This window comes from Rhineura floridana, chromosome 9 (genome assembly GCF_030035675.1).
Source record: "Rhineura floridana isolate rRhiFlo1 chromosome 9, rRhiFlo1.hap2, whole genome shotgun sequence".
Lineage (NCBI taxonomy): Eukaryota > Metazoa > Chordata > Lepidosauria > Squamata > Rhineuridae > Rhineura > Rhineura floridana.
This window is the reverse complement of record NC_084488.1, coordinates 113,366,796-113,387,880: the sequence shown is the minus strand read 5'-3', so window position 1 is coordinate 113,387,880 and position 21,085 is coordinate 113,366,796. Positions and strand designations below refer to the sequence as shown.

Sequence of the window (21,085 nt, the reverse complement as noted above, 5' to 3'; positions counted from 1 at the left end):
AAGTGCAGATAGTGGCCAGAGATAGTGATATGCAAGTCTCAGAATTACTTCTGATGTGTGGTTCTTAGGCTCTCTAGCTAGTTTTAAAACGTTGGAGGTAATATTAGCAGTTAGTTTTAACTAGAAGTTTATTACCCGTGCTAAAGGCGAGATTCAAGGTGCTGGTTTTGACCTATAAAGCCTTACACGGTGTGGGACCTCAATACCTTGTGGAACGCCTCTCTCACTATGAACCTACCCGTTCACTTCGTTCAGAATCTAAGGCCCTCCTCCGGGTACCAACCCATCGGGAAGCCCGGAGGGTGGTTACGAGATCTAGGGCCTTTTCTGTGGTGGCCCCTGAGTTGTGGAACAGCCTCCCCAAAGAGGTACGCGTGGCGCCTACACTTCCATCTTTTCGGCGCCAGGTAAAGACCTTTTTATGCTCCCAGGCATTTTAATCTTCTTAACTTTTTTAATCTTTTAATCTGTATTTTAATTTTTGTAGTATTTATTTTGTTTTTGCTGTGCTTTTCGTTGTTTGTTTGTATATGTTTTTGTATTTTTATTATGATATATTGTATTGTATTTTGTTTGTTCACCGCCCTGAGAGCTATTTCGCTAAGGGCGGTATATAAATTGAAATAAATAAATAAATAAATAAATAAATAAATAAATAAATATAAAGCTGATTGAACATTCCCTCCTTGTTTGGTTTAAACAGAAAACTGCCCAGGTTTCCTGGAGAAAAAGGAGAGCAGTTGAGGGAGCAGTTACTTCGTCAGGGGCACTGTGCCTTCCATGGCACTCTGCCACTTCTTTACAGCTGCACCCAGTGCAGGAACACAATGCACTAATTATGCCCCCGATGGACAAACTATGAGTTCAGGTCCACTGACATTTGATAATCCATTTGGGTGAAGTACACTCCAAACAACTCTTCCTTTTCAGCGTTCATGGCCACCTGCCACCCTGGGCTCCTACTGGGAGGAAGGGTGGGATATAAATCAAAAAACAAATAAATAAATAAACAAACTGCTAGGCTCTCCCTCATCCTCCAAGTTACTTATTTATAATAAATGTAAATGAACTGCCTTCAAGTTTATTATAGATATATAGATAGATACAGATATATATATAGATATCTCAGTTTGTATAAAAGCAATTAAAAACATTAAATAAAAAATACTTAAAACTGAACAGAAATGAGATAAAAACAAAATACAAACTATATATCACAAATAAAACTGGGCAGTGTACAAATCAAAACAAAATAAAAACCAAGAGTTGGAGTCCAGGAGAGCTTGGGTAAACATACACATTTTAAAAAGGTATTTAAAAAGCATTAGAGTCTCCACCTTACAAATTACCTGATCAGTGGAGCTTGGCCCATTAGGGCAAACCTCAGTCTGCCTTCAGCCAGCCTCCACTTGCCTACTTTCTACTTGCAACTAATCCAGGGGTGGCACTGGCTGTCAGCTTCCTCTTCCTTAGTCTTGGTGTTGTGCTGGCGGAACTCAGCAGAGAGGGGGATGCGGTCCTACTTGTCACTGGCTCAGGCTCCACTTCTGTTGGTCTACCATTCTGAATGAGCGCCAGCTACCACTGTCCCCAGAGCGGGTGCTACCACCAAGAAGGCCCACTTGTAACTAAGTGACAATCTGCTGGTGGTGAAGATTCTCCTTGGAAAATTTTAAATATCACCTTGCTCTGTACCAGGGAAGACATTCCACAAGGCATCCTGGTCCAAAGTTGTTTAGAGTTTGAATGTGAACAACAACACCTTGAACGTGGCTTGGCTGCGCAGCCAGTGAAAGATCTTTCAACACTGGTGTAACGTGTGAAGCTGGATTTCCCACTAAGTAGCCTAGCAGCTGCATTTTGCACTAGCCAAAGCTTCCAAACCAGATGCAAGGGTAGCCTCACATACAGCAGGTTACAGTAGTCTAATCATGAGGCTAGTAATGTATGGACGATCATGGCAAGGCTATCCCTGTCCAGGATTGGTCGTATTTGGCACACCAGCCAAAGTTCGCAATGGGCATACTGTGCCACTACTGTTAAGCTGGGCTAGAGATGTAAAATTTCTGGAAATTTTGAAGCCATGAGAAAAGACTGTTTTTTTTCCATTTTCCCTCAGAAAAAATGGAAATTTTCAGAAAAAATGAAAAAAAATGCAGTATTAGCACTTTTTACAGATTGAAAGTCACTTTGTTACTTCAAGAACATAAAATGTAATTAGGTACAAGTTGGTTTGGCATAAAATTATCACATTTGGTATATTGAAAGTACATTTTATTCAAACAATTATTACAAATTGAATTTACTTTTTTAAATTTTTACTTTTTTTGGTAACAAATGGATCTACAAGATCCTGAACTGTAACGAACCTCATTTTGCCAGTTTATGAGGAACAGGCAAAAACAATTAAAAAAAACAGAAGAAACCATCAACATTAATAACAAAGAAAATTATTTAAGTCTCCACTAGTCCTCCACAGTGTCAAGCAGACAAAGCAACCTTTCCCATAAAAAGAACTGAGAAAAAGGGGGGGGGGGGACAAGATTCAATGAAACATTTTATTCATCATGCTAAAATAAAACATTCCATAATCCATTTTTTCTTCATTTTTTTCAATTTTTCAGAAAAAAACAAAAACGGCTTCAGAAAAAAACCTGTGTTTTCCCCCCAATTTTTTCCGGGCCTTCACATATCTAATCTGGGCCTCTAGTGACAGCAATGGATCTCGAAGCACCCCCAAACCATGTACCTGCTCCTTCAGAGGGAGCACAACCACATCCAGAACTGGTATACAAACCAATCCCCGATCTTGAGAACTGTATGTTCATAGGGTCTCCCTATTCCCCTGCTTTCTTTCTTCTCCTGGACTTAGTAAAACTTCTATCTAATAACAATAGCTCTTGACATATGAAACTAACTGAAGCAGCAATCCTGTGCATACTTATGATGAGAAATAGCTGACATTATTCTTTAAAACCAACATTTTCAGATGTGATATTCACAAAATTCGATGAAGTTTGCTGGCAAACACAAAATGAAATATAAAGCATTTGTTTCTAGGTTCTGTCAATATTTTCACTTAATCAAAGTTTCTTGTAACATTCCATAATTTCATGGTAAATGTTATTTCTAAAACAAATCTAGCAGTCAGGCTTTATCCCCCTGCCCATAACAAGCAATATTAAACTAGATTTTTAACAAGAATTTACGAATGGTTTCATAGAGTCACTTACTTGAAATAACTTCTTAAAAACCTGTTAGGCCTTTTCATCTTCACGTGCAAATATCTTAGAGCATGGCACAGAAGACAAACATTCCTTCTTCAGGTTAATAGAGTTATCTTCCCTCAGCATTGCTAGAAAAAGAAATATTGTTAAAAGGGTAGTTATTTGCACTTTAAAAGAGAATGCCCACCCACAATAATTGATGGTTTCCTCCACACAAAGGAATCCCTTTTGCTTTTTCTAGATCAGGACTTAATTACAGTTCTAGTTTAAAAAGCGCCCCTTCCCTCTGAAATGCGTGGATAGGAAAGATACACATTTTACAGTTCAATGCCAGCATCTAGTCAAGGAAATAACGTCACAGAAATAAAGACCCACAAAGAAACAACCCTTTAAAGAACACCTCCAGCATCAAGCACTTCCTCACAACTTTTGACAAGCCCAACCTTGGAAACCCCTATATATCCCCCCACGTTAAGTAAACAAACACCAGACACACACAAATAAAGAGCGACAAATAAACAAGGCGGAAAAAACCCTCCAGCTTCAAATGCCTTCCAAATCTTTCCACAAGCCTCATTATTCCTCTTTGATCCTTACCTCAATCAATCGGGGTGTGCATAACAAAGGAGTTTCCCACCTTTCTGGGGTGTGAATAAGCCTTGCATCCCCCCACAAGACACATGCAGAACCCTCACTGCTTCTGCAATTGCATAACAGAGAGAAGGAGAGAGGAGCAATGCCTTCTGAGCGCCCAGAGCATCCTTAGCAACCTCCCTAGCAAATGCCACAATAAAACGCTTTAAGAAAATCCTTTTGTTGAGCTGTGATCGGGGAATTCAGCTGCGGCAAACTGAATTACCCGATGGTGCTGCAGCAAGACGACAACGAAGCACGGGAGCAGAGAAGATTGATGGGCCATGTCAGCTGACATCACCTGATTGGCACGTGGTTGTGGTTTGCTAGAAATGGCCTCGTGGGCTAAATCAGAACCCATGGTGGGCTAAATTTGGCCCATGGGCTAAAGATCCCCCCCATCTAGTACAGTGAATTTGGCTTAAATGCAATAAATTGGGTGAAGAGACACCAGATTACCCCCTAAAGTAGCAAACCATAACATTTAACACAGACACGTTCTTGCCAAATGCATGTTGAACACAAAACATGTTCCTTCTTTAATAAGCATTTTTCTTGCCCCTTCAAAGTAGAGGTATGGAAAAAATTACAGCAAAATCAAGTGAAAGCATGTAATTTAACAAGTGCTAAAGTCTACCCTCATAGCAGGCATGACATCTGAAACAACACAAAATACCGTGCAAGTTGAGGACAGGAGAATGCTGCCAATCTTTTTTTTTTTTTTTTTAAAGAAGGATATTCCAATAAAAAGAGGAAGTATTAATAATTAGTTTTTATCAATTTAGGCTTAGCCAGGGGTGAAAAATTCCCAGACCTTGTTGCCCAGGCAAGACTTTATCCTTCTCCTTACTGTGCCAATTTAGGCAGTCACTTGATAGATTAGATTGGCATCTAGTCAGGCTGTGCAGACACAAACACATATGCATATCAGATCTAGTCATATGCATATCAACTTTACAGTTGGGAACAAATCCATCCCAAACAAAGCAATAGTTCCCACCACCTACTGGCCTGAAAAGCACTAGGGCAGGGGTCAGCAACCCATTGCCCACAGCACCATGGTGCCCACAAAGGCCTTCAGTGGCACCATCAGCAGATAGCCAAGAATCTGAGCTTTCACTTTTTAAAAAATGCCTAGACCTCATAGAAAGCAAATTCTGGAACAAAATGTGCAGGCACCCTTCTAAGCTATTTCTGTGAAATAAGCCAGCCTGGCTATTCCAACTTTCAGTCTTATTAGCCAATGAGTGAAGTCAGAGCTGTGACTGATAAGAGAGTTGCTTGAACTCCCTGGGGTGCTAAAGAGCTGCTATTTTCTCCTCCCTTTTAGTGCAGTTTCCTACTTCTGTCTTCTTTTCTAGTCCTTGGAATCTCCACAGTTTGCCCTTCCCTTTCCCCTAACAACAAGGATGAATCTTTCCTGTGCTGGTTTCACCTGAGATCAGGTAATGCCTAGAAATTATTTTCTACAAATACTATACTACTACATAGTAAGTGTGGGTGAATGCTAAAAAATCCTTTTTCCAAAACACAAATGTGAAATCTTTACAAAGAGGTTTAGACATGTCTCTGACCAGGGTCTCATTAAGAAATCACTGTATATTTAACTTGTATAGTAACACAATGGCATACAAGTCTACTCAGAAGAAGGGCTGTGGAGTCGGAGTCGTGGAGTCAGAAGCAATTTTGGGTGGAGTCGGAGTCGGTAGAAATGTACCGACTCCGACTCCTTCATAAATGGTAAATGTATGTTAACTAGTAATAACAAATTTACTGTAGTAAAATGGTAGCACAAGGCATTTCATCACCACCACGTGAATCCAGAGCTTGGAAAAGTTACTTTTTTAAACTACAACTCCCATCAGCCCCAGGGATTGGGCTTTTCCAAGCTCTGGATTCACGTGGTGGTGATGAAATGCCTTGTGCTACCATTTTACTACAGTAAATTTGTTATTACTAGTTAACATACATTTACCATTTATGAAGGAGTCGGAGTCGGACAGTAGAAAAACAGAGGAGTCGGAGTCGAAGGTCTGGCGTACTGATTCCACAGCCCTGCTCAGAAGTAAGTCTCTGTGTTTAATGGGGCTTACTTTCAGGTAAGTGGGTACAGGATGGCAGTCTAGGGTTTGATTTAGGGTAGCCTTTGGGGAAAATCAGGGTTCTTGTGCTGTATGGCAGGCAGAAATTCAAGAGGTCAAATCTTTTCTAGTATGGAAATATAATTATGGGAAAAGCTTCACAATGACTAAATCACATGGTCTTTGATGTCTGTATACTAATGTCCAGAGTATGGGAAACAAACAGGACAAACTTGAACTCTTAATACAGGAGAGTAAATACAACTTGATAGGTATAACTGAAACTTGGTGGGATGACTCCCAAGACTGGAATACAGCGACTGAAGGATATAACTTGTTCAAAAAGAACAGAAGGAATAGAAAGGGAGGCGGAGTCACGCTATATGTTAAAAATATATATCCCTGCACAGAAATACAGGAGGGTGAGCTTGGTAGCACCACCAAGAGTATCTGGATTAAAATTAATGAGGCAAGGGATAAAAGGAACATGGTAGCTGGAGTCTACTACCGATCACCCAATCAAGGAAAAGACGAGGATGAAACGTTTGCAAAGCAAATTGCCAGTGTTTTGAGGAGGCATGATGTATCAGTAATGGGGGACTTCAATTACCCCAATATCTGCTGGGAGACAAATTCTGCCAAGCACGACCCCTCCAAGAAATTCCTGACTTGTGTTCAAGATAGCTTTCTCCAACAGAAAGTGAAGGAAGCAACTAGAAGATCAACTATCCTTGACTTGATTCTCACCAACAGAGATGACTTGGTATGAAGTGGCAGTTACGGGAATGCTGGGGGAAAGTGACTACGCTATACTAGAGTTCTTGTTTTTAAAGGAAGCAAAAGCTGAGAGTAGCTATATGGGTACCCTGGACTTCAGGAAAGCCAATTTTAATAAACTCAGAATGGTAAGCAAGCAACTCTTACCGAGAAAAGGAGTCCAAGATGGGTAGGAGTTTCTAAAGAAGAAACTCTAAAGGCACAATGGCAAACAATTCTGTCAAGGAAAAAAAGGGGAAGACAGCAGAAGAAGCCAATGTGATTTCACAGAAAGCTTAGAGATGACCTAAAAATAAAAAGGATGCATACAGGAAGTGGAAAGAAGGCCAAACCACAAAGGAAGAGTACAGACAGGCAGCACAGAATTGTAGTGATGGCATCAGAAAGGCTAAAGCTGAGAATGAGCTGAGGTTAGCAAGAGATGCCAAAAGCAACAAAAAAGCTTTCTTCAGGTACATCCACAGTAAAAGACAGAGAAAAGAAATGGTGCTACAGCTGCTCAATGAGGATGGCAAAATGATAACAGATGACAAAGAAAAAGAAAAGTATTCAATCCCTACTTTGGCTGAGTCTTTTTCCGAAAGAGGGTCTATGACGCTCTTGAGAAACGTGAAGTTGAAGGGACAAGGATTGCAGCTTGAGATTGATAGGTCAAGGAATACCTAGTCACTTTGAACGAGTTCATATCTCCCCTACTGGGAGGAAGGGTGAGATATAAATCAAATAAATAAATCTGCAGGGCCCAATGAACTGCTTCCTAGAGTGTTGAAGGAACTGGATGAAGAACTCTCGGAACCACTGTCTATTATCTGCAAAATCGTGGAGGATGGGTAAAGTGCCAGATGACTGGAGGAGGATTAATGTTGTCCCTATCTTCAACAAGGAGGAACCTGGGAACTACAGACTAGTGAGACTGACATCAATCCCTGGGAAAATTCTGGAGCAGATTATAAAGCGATCAATCTGTAAACACCTTGAAAACAAGGCAGTGATTACTAAAAGCCAACATAGATTTATCAAGAACAAATCGTGCCAGACTAATCTTATCTCATTTTTTGATCGGGTAACCTCCCTAGTAGACTGTGGGAATACTGTGGTCATAATATATCTCAACCTCAGCAAAGCTTTTGACAAAGTGCCCCTGATACTCTGATTATGTCCGGTTCAGAGCGGGAGCCACGAGACTGAAACGCAGGTGTAAGCAATTCTTGTTTTATTAAAATAATGGATACATCGAAGGCAGCGCGCTTCAAATCCCCTATGCCAGCTCACTACAATTCCCCAACTAAACTCTACACATGCTCTGCAACATATGAAGGAAGTTGTCTCAGTTCCCTAATCCGGGACCTGCAGTCTTAAATAGGAAAAGTTTTGGATTTTAATCTCTAACTCCTGAAGAAACAGGTGAAGATATCAGAGATAAAATGGTTAATGCTCTGGTAAAATTTTTGGATTGGAATGAAGATCTGATGGAATTTGAAATAGATAAAGTTTATAGAATTAATTCAAGATATGCAACAATGAAAAAAATCCCAAGAGATGTGCTTGTGCATTTTGTAAAAAAGAGGACCAGAGATATGGTATTACAACAACACCTCAATAATATCTTTAAAATCGATGGCAAGGAAATACTGGTGATGAAAGAAATCCCTATTAGACTTTTACGCAAGAGAAAAGAATATGCTTTCTTTACAGAAAAACTTAAACAATGTAAAATTCAATTTAGGTGGGATGTTCCAGAAGGAGTGATTTTTACATTCAGACAACAAAAATATCGATTGAATACTGTTCAAAAAGCAAGGGACTTTTTGAGAAAAGCTTCAAAAGACATGGAAGAAGACAAACTCAAAGACATGGATATAATTCCTGGGAAACAAAGTCAACAGGAACATGCAGAGGAGGGAAAGGAAAATGATGGATTAAAGGGAGCATCAGGTACTTTTTAAAATACACGCTTAAAGATGGATTACAAATATCTAACTTGGAATATAAATGGAGCCAACACGGCGCAGAAGAGAAAGAAAGTGTTTCATTATTTGAAAAAATTAAAATTGGATATAATTTGTTTACAAGAAACTCATATCAAGAAGAAAGATTCCAAATATTTGATTTGTAAAAATTTGGGTGAAGAATTTATTTCGGCTGGATCAAAAAAAAAAATGGTGTTGTTCTTTATATTAACCCACAATTGTTTCCTAAATTGATATTATTGGACGATAGTGGTAGATTTGTGGGGGTTGAAATTACTTTACAGGGTACAAAAATTTTGATAGTGGGCATTTATGCCCCCAATGAAGATAAAACAAGGTTTTACACAGGACTTATGGAAAAATTGTCAGAGTTTTCATATGATCATTGGTGTGTTATGGGTGATTGGAATGGAGTAATTTTACCAAAAATGGACACTTTCTGAGAAAAATATTAAAGAGACACAGGGTAAATTACCGAAGATTTGTTTTGAATTGATGGAAAATCTAGAATTGGTGGATGCTTGGAGACATATAAATGACAATGCAAAGGAATTTACTTATTTTTCAGAAAGACATAAAACATTCTCGAGGATAGATATGATTTGGATGTCTAAAAACCTAGTGAAAGACATTTCCAAAATGGATATATTACCAAAAACCTTTTCGGATCACAATCCAGTGATATTGACTTTCAAAAAAAAAAATATTGGATTTAGATGGAGACTAAATGAATCTTTATTACAGAATGATAAAATAGTGCAAGAATGTAAGAAGAAATTAAAAGAGTTTTTTGAACACAATTTACATAAAGGAACAGATGAAAATATTGTTTGGGATACAAGTAAAGCATTTATGAGGGGATATTTTATTAAATGTAACTCAGAATTAAAAAAGAAGAAACAACAGAAAATGCAATTAATCTTGGAAGAAATAAAACAAAAAGAGGAAGAATTGAAAAAGAATCTAACTAAAGTTTCTATTGTAAATCAAATTAAAATGTTACAGAAACAAGTGTCAATGTTGACAGTTAGAGAAATTGAAAGGAAATTAAATTTTGCTAAATAAAGGACTTTTAAATTTGCAAATAAACCAGGGAAATGGTTAGCATATAAATTAAGAAAAGAACGACAAAAAAATCTTATTTTAAAGATACAAGAAGGAGATGAGATGTTGACAGATAATGTAAAAATCCAAAGGGTTTTTCATCAATATTATTCAACTTTGTACAAGTGTCAGGAAATTCCCTCTGAAAAAATAGAAGAGTATATATCTAAACAGAATTTGCCTAAAATTACAGATTTTCAGAGACAAGCTATTAATGGTCCTATTACGTCAAGAGAAATATCTGAAGCTATAAGTAAAATTAAATTAGGAAAGGCGCCAGGACTGGATGGACTATCAGCAGTGTATTATAAATGTTTGGAGGAGGAACTCTTATTACCTTTACAGTATACAATGAATTCTATTTTGCAAGAGGGGAAGATACCGGACAGTTGGAAAAATGCCAATATAACATTAATACCTAAAGAGGAGCAGGACCTAACCAAAACAAAAAATTACCGGCCGATATCTTTATTGAATAATGACTATAAAATTTTTACAATGATTTTGGCAGAAAGAATGAAAATAATATTGCAACAATTTATTCAGGAAGATCAAGCGGGGTTTCTACCTTAAAGACAATTACGTGACAATGTCAGGAATGTTTTGAATGTGTTGGAATACTTAGAACAACGAAATGATAAACAAGCAGCTTTGATCTTTTTAGATGCTGAGAAAGCATTTGACAATTTGAATTGGAAATTTCTGTTTAAGGTCTTGGAACAAATGGATTTTGGAGATAATTTTATAAAATGGATCAGATCTATTTATACATCTCAGAAGGCACAGATAATTGTTAATGGGGGGTTAACGGACTCATGTGAAATACAAAAGGGTACAAGACAGGGATGTCCATTATCTCCTCTTTTATTTATCTTGGTCTTGGAAGTGCTGCTTAGAGATATAAGGCAAGATAAAAGGATTTCGGGAATAAAGATAAAAAAAGAGGAATATAAATTGAGAGCATTTGCTGATGATTTGATAATTGTATTAGAAAACCCTTCGGAAGGAATTAATGTTTTGATGGACAAATTAAAAGAATTTGGACCGTTAGCAGGATTTAAGATCAACAATCAAAAAACAAAGATGTTGGTGAAAAATTTATCTTCAAGGGAACAAAAAGAGTTGATGGACAAGACAGATTTTAAAATAGAGGAAAAGTTGAAATATTTAGGTATTATTATGACAAATAAAAATTCAAAGTTGTTTCATAATAATTATGAAAAATTATGGACAGAGATTAAGAAAGACTTGCTAAAATGGGATAAATTACAATTGTCATTAATGGGCAGAATATCCGTGATAAAAATGAATGTATTGCCGAGAATGATGTTTTTGTTTCAAACAATACCTGTAATATCCTCTGATTTACCTTTTAAACAATGGCAAAAAGATATTTCTAAATTTGTTTGGCAGGGAAAAAAACCAAGAGTTAAATTTAAATTATTACAAGACGCCAAAGAAAGAGGAGGACTGGGATTACCAAATTTGAGACTTTATTATGCTGCCTGTTGTTTAGTCTGGATAAAGGAATGGTTATTATTGAGGAATAAAAGACTATTGGATTTGGAGGGCCATAACCTGAAATGGGGATGGCATGGATATTTATGGTATGATAAAGTAAAAGTTAATGTGGATTTTAATAATCATTTTATAAGACATCCTCTGTTGAAAATATGGAATAGATATAAACCAAGGTTTTACTCGAAAATACCATTATGTGTCTCAAGTCAAGAAGCATTTTATAGAAGAGAAATGGCTGGAAAAGAGAAATGGTTAACTTATCAAGAACTTTTAGAAAATGTATATGGAGAATGAAAGAGAGAGAACAACTGATAAAGGAAGGATATAGTTCTCAATGGTTTGCCTATTTACAATTGTTAGAGAGATATAAAATGGATAAGAAAATGTATGGGTTTGAAATAAGTAAATCTGATTTTGAAATAGGTTTGTGTACAAATGATGAAAATATAATTGCGAAAATGTATAAACTCTTGCTGAAAATGGATATGGAAGAAGAACAAGTAAAAGAGTGTATGGTAAAGTGGGCAAAAAATTTTGGTTATAATATACAAATGGATCAATGGGAAAATATGTGGAAAAAAGGCTTGAGATTTACATTATGCTATAATCTTAAAGAAAATTTCTATAAAATGATGTATCGTTGGTACATGACTCCAGAAAAGTTGTCAAAAATGTATAGTAATGTTTCTAATGTTTGTTGGAAATGTAAACAACAAGAAGGATCATTTTATCATATGTGGTGGTTGTGTAAACAGGCAAAATTATTTTGGGCACAGATAGGTAGGATGATGCAAAAAATTCTAAAGATAAATATTCAGTCAAAACCAGAATTTTTTTTATTGGGTTTTATGGATAAGCAAATAGAAAAGAAATATGGAAGAATAATATTATATATGATTACGGCAGCAAGATTATTATATGCACAAAAGTGGAAAATGGAATCAACACCAACAACGGAAGAATGGCTGTTGAAATTAATGGACTTAGTAGAGATGGATAAATTGACATGTTTACTTAGAGAAAAATCGACAGATACATTTCTTAAGGAATGGAAGCCTCTCTTAGACTTTTTGTTGAAAGATAAAAATGAAATGATGATAATGGGATTTGACGATTAATTAAGATAGACTATGGAGAAAAGTGATTTTGTATGTATTGAGGGACAGGTTTGATATATATTATATATTTATAGCTGATCTGTGACAAATCGGAAGTCAAATTTTTTATTTTTATTTTTATTTTTATTGTGTTATGTTTTTTGATTTTGTTTTGTCTGTTTTATGAAAATTTGAATAAAAATTATTGTAAAAAAAAAATCTAACTCCTGTGCACGCTCTCCCTCTGCCCTGTCCGTTTCTCACGGCGTCGAGAGCGAGGTGAAGGGGTGTGTGCTTCCAACGGCTCGTCCGAAAGAACCAACTCCTTAGCGACAGGCTCGAGGTCACGGGGCAGAGAAGCATTTGATGCATTCCGAAAGCCGCTTGGTAAAGGAGGGGTTATTACACCCTCTGAAGCATCGCCCAACAACTCTACTGGCATGTCTGGGGGCTGCGCGTTGTCCTCTTCAGAGGCAGCATCGTTTGTGGGAACTGGCACAACATCAAACTCACTCCCTTCCCCAAGGTCTTGCAAAGACTCAACAACGACAGGATCCTCCGTGCCTTTTATCTGCTGGGGAACCTGAAACTCATGCCTTCCCCCTCCCTGGGCCTCGTGAGCGAGCTGGGGCTCAACAGATTAGCAAGCTAGCTAAATGTGGGCTGGATGGAATAACTATTAGGTAGATCCACAGTTGACTACAGAATCATACTCAAAGAGTGCTTATCAATGGTTCCTTCTCAAACTGGGGGAAGATAACGAATGGCCGCAAGGCTCACTCCTGGGCCCAGTGCTGTTCAACATTTTTATTAATGATTTGGTGTTGCGTGTGCGTGTATAGTGATCATACAAGGATGGAATCCAAGAGTCGCATAGAACAGGAATAAGCCAGGCCAGGCAAGTTTCTTGTAAGAGTCTTTACTAGGCAAAGACATTAGACACAGTTCTCTTCACAGACGATTATTCCCCCACTCTGAGATTTTGCAAGAATCCCACCTTATCATGCTTCCCAGCCAGCTGCTGATCTTGGCAAACCTGGCGCTCTGTTCTCACAGCTTAACCCTTCTGCTTCAGGTTTCACTCTCTCCACTAAAAACCCTGTCTGTGAGTCTCACAGCATGCTTCACTGACCAACATTTGGATGAGGAGGTGCAGGGAATGCTTATCAAATTTGCAGAGAACACAAAATTATGAGGGATAGCTAATACCTTGGAAGACAGAAACAAAATTCAAAGGGATATTGATAGGCTGGAGCATTGGGTTGAAAACAAAAGAATGAAATTTAACCGGAATAAATGCAAAGTTCTACACCTATGATAAAGAAATCAAATGCACAGTTATAAGATGGGGGATACTTGGCTCAGCAATACTACATGCAAGAAAGATCTTGGGATTATTTTTGATCACAAGCTATGAGTCAACAGTGTGATGGGGCTGCAAAAAAAGGATCAAGATGGCGACTCGGGAAGACGTCTCGTCAGGAGCTCTGCCTCTCTGCCTGCCAAGAAACTAAGTTAGCTGTTTTTATTCAATTAGCTGCTATTTTAGTGTTTGCATAGTCACCCTACCTTATCCATCTTGCTTAAATTGACTTGAATATAATTTACTGACTGACCTTTGGAGATTGCCCTGCTCCGGACGGCATTTTCTGCTCCTCTTTTCTGAGGGCGTTTGTGTTTGGAAGTGTGCCTAGGAGTTGGTGTTGCGTTCTATGCCCTGAACCAACCGTCCTGCTGTTTTTGTTGCACAGGGTACAGTGCGGAATAGCAAGCTCTTCAGCACATAAATCATGACCCAGAGTTTGCAGTAACGAAAAAAAACTTTATCCAAGCCTCACCAACGTACATAGCTTTCTCCAATTACCCCACACACATCCTGTTCTGTTCTTGCTGGCTTTATGCCTGGCCAACAGGTAAGCCGCAGCTGTGTGGCCTCTACAAGTTGAGTAGTCATTGTTAACCCCTTCCTACCTCGGGGAATAACTTAGCAACATCACTCAACATCCCCCACCCATTCTCCGTGGTAGGAGATCCATGTTGCAGAAAACAATTTTATACAGATCATATTCACACGTTTATATTTAACACAAGTCCCATGAGTTTACAGTATATATTTATATAAGTTTTATACAGTGTTACACGTTAGAGTCATCACACTAATACATTGCGTCTACTCACTCCCTCCATTCTCTTCCTCCATCCAGCATAGCATACCACTCCTGGAAATCCTCTGCTGTCCATTCATCTTTCCTTTCTTTGGGCTGTGCTGGGTTTTTGGTTTCCTGTATTCTAACTTGTACCACAGTAAATCTTTCTGGAGGTTTTCCCAGGGTTCTGTAACTAGCCTTGGCTCAGGACCTGGCTGTAACTGGTCTTCCTTACTACCCTCATGAGTTTCTTCCGGTTCGCATCTTTCTTGCTCTTCCTCACTACTCTGTGTCTCCTGTTCAGAGTCTTGCACCTCCTCCTGTTTACAGCTTGGAGTGCTTATTTCTTCAAGTTCCTCTGTACAGTCTAACATAACTTCCTTACCCCTTTCCTCATATACTGGGGAAATTGCTACATCAACCTCTTGTAGTTCCTTGGGTTTTAAAACAGATTTATTTGTGTTATTGATGTTTTTACAGTTCTCCCATTCATTCTCCTGTATTGTAACATTCTTTGTTACCGTAAGACGGTTTTCTTCAGTTAGCCAAATGTGATGGGATGCGCACTCATATCCCAGGTAAAATCCCTTTACTGTTCTGGGACTCTGTTTCCCATTCCTTTGTTCTTTATGTACATGCACCCTGCAAGTTGCCCCAAACCTTATGACTTATCTTAACCAGGGCTTATGTCCGTTTAACATCTCATAAGGAGTGCACTGTACAGTACTATCATACATACGATTCAGAATATAATTTGCATATATAATACATTCACCCCAAAATTCTATTGAAAATGGGGAGTCTGCCAGCATAGCCCTCACTGTATCCTGTAAATACTCATTCCTTCTTACAGCTAATCTGTTCTGCTGAGGTGCTGTTATTTCATGCTTAATTCCTTTCGTAACAAAAAACCTTTGCAGTTGCTCAGACATAAACTCTCCCCCTCTGTCAGATCTAATTCCTGCTATTCGTGTTTTATATTTTGCCTCCACCCATGTTATATGGTGTTTAAGTGTTCCAGCCGCCTCAGCTTTGTTCTTTAACAAATAAACAAATGAGTACCTTGTAAAGTCGTCCACAAGGACGAAATAAAATTTGGCTTGCCCCTTTGTTTGTTTAAATGGCCCTGCTAAATCCATGTGCAATAATTGAAACGGTCTTTGGGTGTTATTTTTCCTTTCCTTGTTTATTGGAGTAGCTGTGGCTTTCCATTCATTACATATCTCACAGCTTATATATGCAGGGCAGCTTTTAAATTGCAAATCTGCACTGTGTTTTTGAGTTTTAACTAAGGCTCCATATCCAGTGTGTCCAAACCTTCGATGGTAATTGTGTATACATTGCTCATGTTGTGGTCTGTTTTCAATTACATTAACCCTTTTCTCTGCCTTATTCTCAATCATGAATAATGCATTTTGCACTCTTCCCTTTACACATACATCACCCTTTTTGATTTCACACTCTTTGTTAGCAAAACCTACATAGTACCCCATGTCATTTAATTTCATTACTGACATTATATTTCTTTCTAAACTGGGCACATACAGAACATTTGTGACTAAAGTGTTCAGACAAGTGAAATATACTGCTTCTACCCCTTTAACCTCCCTGCTGCTTCCATCTGCCAGGAAGACTTGTTGCTGCTGTGCTGGGGTCAGTTTTAGGAACAGTTCAGCATCTTTTGAGAGAAAGGCTGTTGATCCTGAGTCAAGGACCCACAACGTGCTGTTTCCTTCTTTCTTTTGTGTCCTTTTGGCACTCACGACATGCACATCAAATGGTTCAGTGTCTTGTCTACGTTTTCTTTCCTCTGTCTTGCCCACCCGGCACTGTCTGAGAAGATGGGATGCGGAACCGCATTTGTGACACCGTCTCTGCCCATACGCTCTGCTACCTCCCTCAGTTTGTTTCGGCTTTTCCTTGCTGCCTTGCTTGCTCCTTTCTTGTCTCCGCTCAGCCTCCTGCAGTAGCTTTGTAGTTAAGTACGTTACATCCAGCTCTCGGTCAGGTAAGGTTTCAATCGCACTTATTACTGCATCCCATGACTCATTCAAAGTTGAAAGAATTATGTACACCTTTTGTTGTGGCGTGTGGTGCACATCCAAGTCCTCTAACTCTGCAAACAAACTCAGCATTCTCTGTATATGTGTTTGCATTGCTTCGCCCTCTTTATAACGAGCTTGATACAGCCTCCTCGTAAGTAGTACTCTGCTGCCTGCTGTATCCCTTGTGTTTGCACGTCTAAGGGCAGCCCAAACGTCTTTTGCAGTAGTTAGCCCTCTCACATTAATTAACTGAGAGTTTTCCAGAGATAATATGATCAAAGCTCTTGCCTTTTCCTCTGCTCTGATCCACTCTGGTGATGGGGGTCTTGAGGGGCTGTCTCCAGACACGGTGTGCCATACTCCCTCCTTTACAAGCAGCATTTCTGCCTTTACTCGCCAGTAAGCATAGTTGGTATTGTTCAGCCTCTCCAAGGGTATGGACGAGCTTCCAGACATTGCCATTTCGCCTCCCTTTAGTAGCAGGTGACTCTTACCTGGTTTGCTTGGCTTCCAGCGTTAGTTTTCTGGAACTTGTGGTGCCTTTAGAGCTTGTGGTAAACTGGGCCCATAACCCCTGTTGCGTTCTATGCCCTGAACCAACCGTCCTGCTGTTTTTGTTGCACAGGGCACAGTGCGGAATAGCAAGCTCTTCAGCACAGAAATCATGACCCAGAGTTTGCAGTAACGAAAAAAAACTTTATCCAAGCCTCACCAACGTACACAGCTTTCTCCAATTACCCCACACACATCCTGTTCTGTTCTTGCTGGCTTTATGCCTGGCCAACAGATAAGCCGCAGCTGTGTGGCCTCTACAAGTTGAGTAGTCATTGTTAACCCCTTCCTACCTCGGGGAATGACTTAGCAACATCACTCAACAGTTGGGCTGTTATCATCTTCTCAAGGGGAGGTATGTGATTGGAATGCAAACTTGTTTTAAGCAGCTATAATTGGAAATTAAGAGCCACGCTGAGAGCAGCTAAGAGCAGCTGGGAGTGAGAGAGAGTTGCAGCGTTTTCGGCTGCTCCTACACCCAGCAGCAGCCTCTAACCTATAGATCGGCGTTAAGAACAGCTGGGTGGGAGAGAGAGAATTAAAGCACTCTATTTGCCTCCCACTCCCAGTAACCCAGTAGCCCTAGCCCATATGATCGGCGTCGAGAGCAACTGCCTCTACGCCTGTGATCCGCGGGCTAGAATTACAGCTGGACTTGAGGTGCATGCCCTTACTATCTGTGACTGTTTTGCCATGCCTGGTGGATAAAGACAAGGACTGGACTGCTTTAATAACGACGCTGCCCGTCTTGAGGAGGCTACCTGACATATGTTTAACATCTCAGACACCTCAGACGACGAGGTTTTTCTTGTTGGAAGAAGAGTGACTCTCTTGTGTGTATAGAGTGCGGGACTGTGTTTGGTACTCGGTGTGATTGAATGTTTGGATGTGTATATGTGTTTGTGTTTGTTGATGAATGAGTACGTAAGTTGATATATATAAAAGTTTTATTATGTGCCTGGGAAGGGGGCTTTACCAACAAACGGGAGGACTTGACGGGGCCCCAATTAGCATAGTGACGGGCAGAGGGAGGTATGGTGTTGTGAGAAGGACATGCCAGGTAAGAGGAATGCGGCCCAGACAAGTAGTGGTTGTGCCTTGTTCCGGTCCTCCTCACAACCACAGGGTTGTTGGTTGTCCTCTCAGCCAACCCTCGGATCTCCAGTTGCTGCTTTTAAATGCCAGATCGGTACATAATAAAATCTCCCTTGTCCATGATTTGATCGTGGATGAAGCGGCCGATCTGGCATGCATAACCGAGACCTGGGTGGGTGAGCAGGGAGGGGCTAGCCTTTCCCAGCTCTGCCCACCGGGGTACTCGGTTCAGCATCATGGTAGATCTGAGGGTCGGGGAGGGGGGGTTGCTGTGGTCTATAAGAGTTCCATCTCATCAAGCACCGTGTCCATGTAACAACTGGTCTGGAATGTTTACACCTTGTGTTGGGTCAGACGGACAGACTGGGAATCCTGTTGGTGTACCGCCCACCCTGCTGCCCAACAGCTTCCCTAACTGAGCTGACGGAAGTGGTCTCGGAGGTATTGCTGAGATCCCCCAGACTCTTAGTACTGGGGGATGTCAACATCCATGCCGAGACTACTTTGTCTGCCGCGGCTCAGGACTTCATGGCCTCCATGACAACCATGGGGCTGTCCCAATATGTTAATGGCCCAACGCATGTGTCGGGGCATACCCTAGGCCTTATTTTTGCTACGGGTCATGGAGATGATGATCTGGATGTGGGGAATTTTACATCTCTTCCTTTGTCATGGACAGATCACCGCTTGTTGAAGTTCAGACTCACAGTGGCTTTTCCCCTCTGCAAGGGTGGGGGACCTATTAAATTGGTCCGCCCCCGGAGACTAATGAATCCTGAGGGTTTTCAAAGGGCTCGGGGGATTTTCCGGCTGAAAAGACTGGCGCTCCTGTCGAAGCCCTGGTTGAACTGTGGAATATGGAGATGGCTCGGGCTGTTGACATGATTGCTCCTGCGCGCCCTCTCCTGTGTAGAGCTCATACAGCTCCTTGGTATACTCCAGAGCTGAGAGCGATGAAACAAGATAGGAGGCGGCTTGAGCGGCGGTGGAGGCGAACTCCCGACGGATGCAACTATGCACTGGTAAGTGCCTCTACAAAACTGTACTTAGAAGCGGTGAGGGTGGCGAAAAGAAGATATTTTGCTGCCACCATTAAGTCTTCTCTTTCCCATCCAGCGGAGCTTTTTAGAGTTGTCCGAGGGCTACTTCACTGTGGCCCGAAGGACACGATAGTACCATCGGTAGCCCGCTGTAATGAGTTTGCTGGGCACTTCCAGAACAAGATCTTATGCATTCGCTGGGACTTAGACTCCCAGTTTACAGCAGTTGATCCTAAGGAGGTGTCTGGAGCACAGTCTTGTCATGTTTTGTTGGATGAATTTCAGTTGGTTCAGCTCGAGGACGTGGACAAGGTGCTTGGACAGGTACGTGCAACCACTTCTGCACTAGATCCTTGCCCCTCTTGGCTTATAAAAACGAGCAGGGATGGAACAGCTACCTGGGCCAGGGAAGTGATAAATGCCTCTTTACGAGAGGGAGTGGTCTCTGGCTGTCTGAAAGAGGCAGTAGTGAGACCACTCCTGAAAAAACCTTCCTTGGACCCAGAAAATCTTGATAGTTACAGACCAGTAGCGAATGTTCCATTCCTGGGCAAGATCTTGGAACGAGTGGTTGCTAGCCAGCTCCAGGCGCTATTGGATGAAACCGATTATCTAGATCCATTTCAATCGGGTTTTAGGCCCGGTTTCGGCACTGAGACAGCCTTGGTCGCCCTGTATGATGACCTATGTCGGGAGAGAGACAGAGGGAGTGTAACTCTGTTGATTCTCCTTGATCTCTCTGCGGCTTTTGATACCATCGACCATGGTATCCTTCTGGAGAGGCTCGTGGAGTTAGGTGTTGGAGGTACTGCTTTGCAGTGGTTCCGCTCCTACTTGACGGGTCGTCTCCAGAAGGTAGTGCTTGGGGAACATTGCTCGACGCCGTGGGTCCTCCAATATGGAGTCCCACAGGGGTCAGTTCTGTCCCCCATGCTTTTTAACATCTACATGAAGCCGCTTGGTGCGGTCATCAGGAGTTTTGGAGTGCGTTCTCATCAGTATGCTGATGACACGCAGCTCTACTTCTCCTTTTCATCTTCTTCAGGTGAGGCTGTCAATGTGCTGAACCGTTGCCTGGCTGCGATAATGGACTGGTTGAGAGCTAATAAACTGAGACTCAATCCAGACAAGACTAAGATGCTGATGGTGGGTGGTCTCTCTGATCAGATGGTGGATACTCATCCTGTTCTCGATGGGGTTACATTCCCCCTGAAAGAGCAGGTTCGTAGTCTGGGAATACTTTTAGATCCTTCTCTGTCACTCGAGGCTCAAGTAGCCTCGGTGGCACGGAATGCGTTCTACCAACTTCGGTTGGTGGCCCAGCTACGTCCCTATCTGGACAGAGAAGATCTCACCTCAGTTGCTCATGCTCTGGTAACCTCTCGATTGGACTACTGCAATGCGCTCTACGTAAGGCTGCCTTTGAAGACGGTTCGGAAGCTACAGCTGGTGCAAAATGCGGCGGCCAGACTAATAACGAGGACCAGGCGGTCTGAACACATAACACCTGTTCTGGCCCGCTTGAAACTGGCTACCTATATGCTTCCGGGCCAGATTCAAAGTGTTGGTTTTAACCTATAAAGCCTTATACGGCGCGGGACCACAATACCTTTCGGAACACCTCTCCCGATATGAACCTGCCCGTACACTACGCTCAACATCAAAGGCCCTCCTCCGAGTTCCGACTCATAGAGAGGCTCAGAGGATGGTAACAAGAACTAGGGCTTCTCAGTGGTGGCCCCCGAACTGTGGAATAGTCTTCCTGAAGAAGTGCGCTTGGCGCCGACATTGCTATC

General features: G+C 40.9%; 1 protein-coding gene across 13 annotated transcripts in view; it reads right to left on the bottom strand.

Annotated features, from left to right (window-relative positions):
- Positions 1 to 21,085, bottom strand: part of ST3GAL5 (ST3 beta-galactoside alpha-2,3-sialyltransferase 5) — a 50,445-nt gene that overhangs the window by 9,849 nt on the left and 19,511 nt on the right. For 7 of the 13 annotated variants that reach the window (XM_061583360.1, XM_061583362.1, XM_061583366.1 and 4 more), the window contains one exon: positions 3,234 to 3,355. In XM_061583360.1, the coding sequence (XP_061439344.1) occupies positions 3,234 to 3,271 (38 nt within the window). In that variant the 5' untranslated portion in view covers positions 3,272 to 3,355. Of the gene's footprint in view, positions 1 to 695; positions 963 to 3,233; positions 3,356 to 3,602; positions 3,651 to 3,824; positions 4,113 to 14,026; positions 14,247 to 14,588; positions 17,358 to 21,085 lie in introns of those variants that run through there. The other 6 variants (XR_009757776.1, XM_061583363.1, XM_061583361.1 and 3 more) reach the window with 6 other exon arrangements.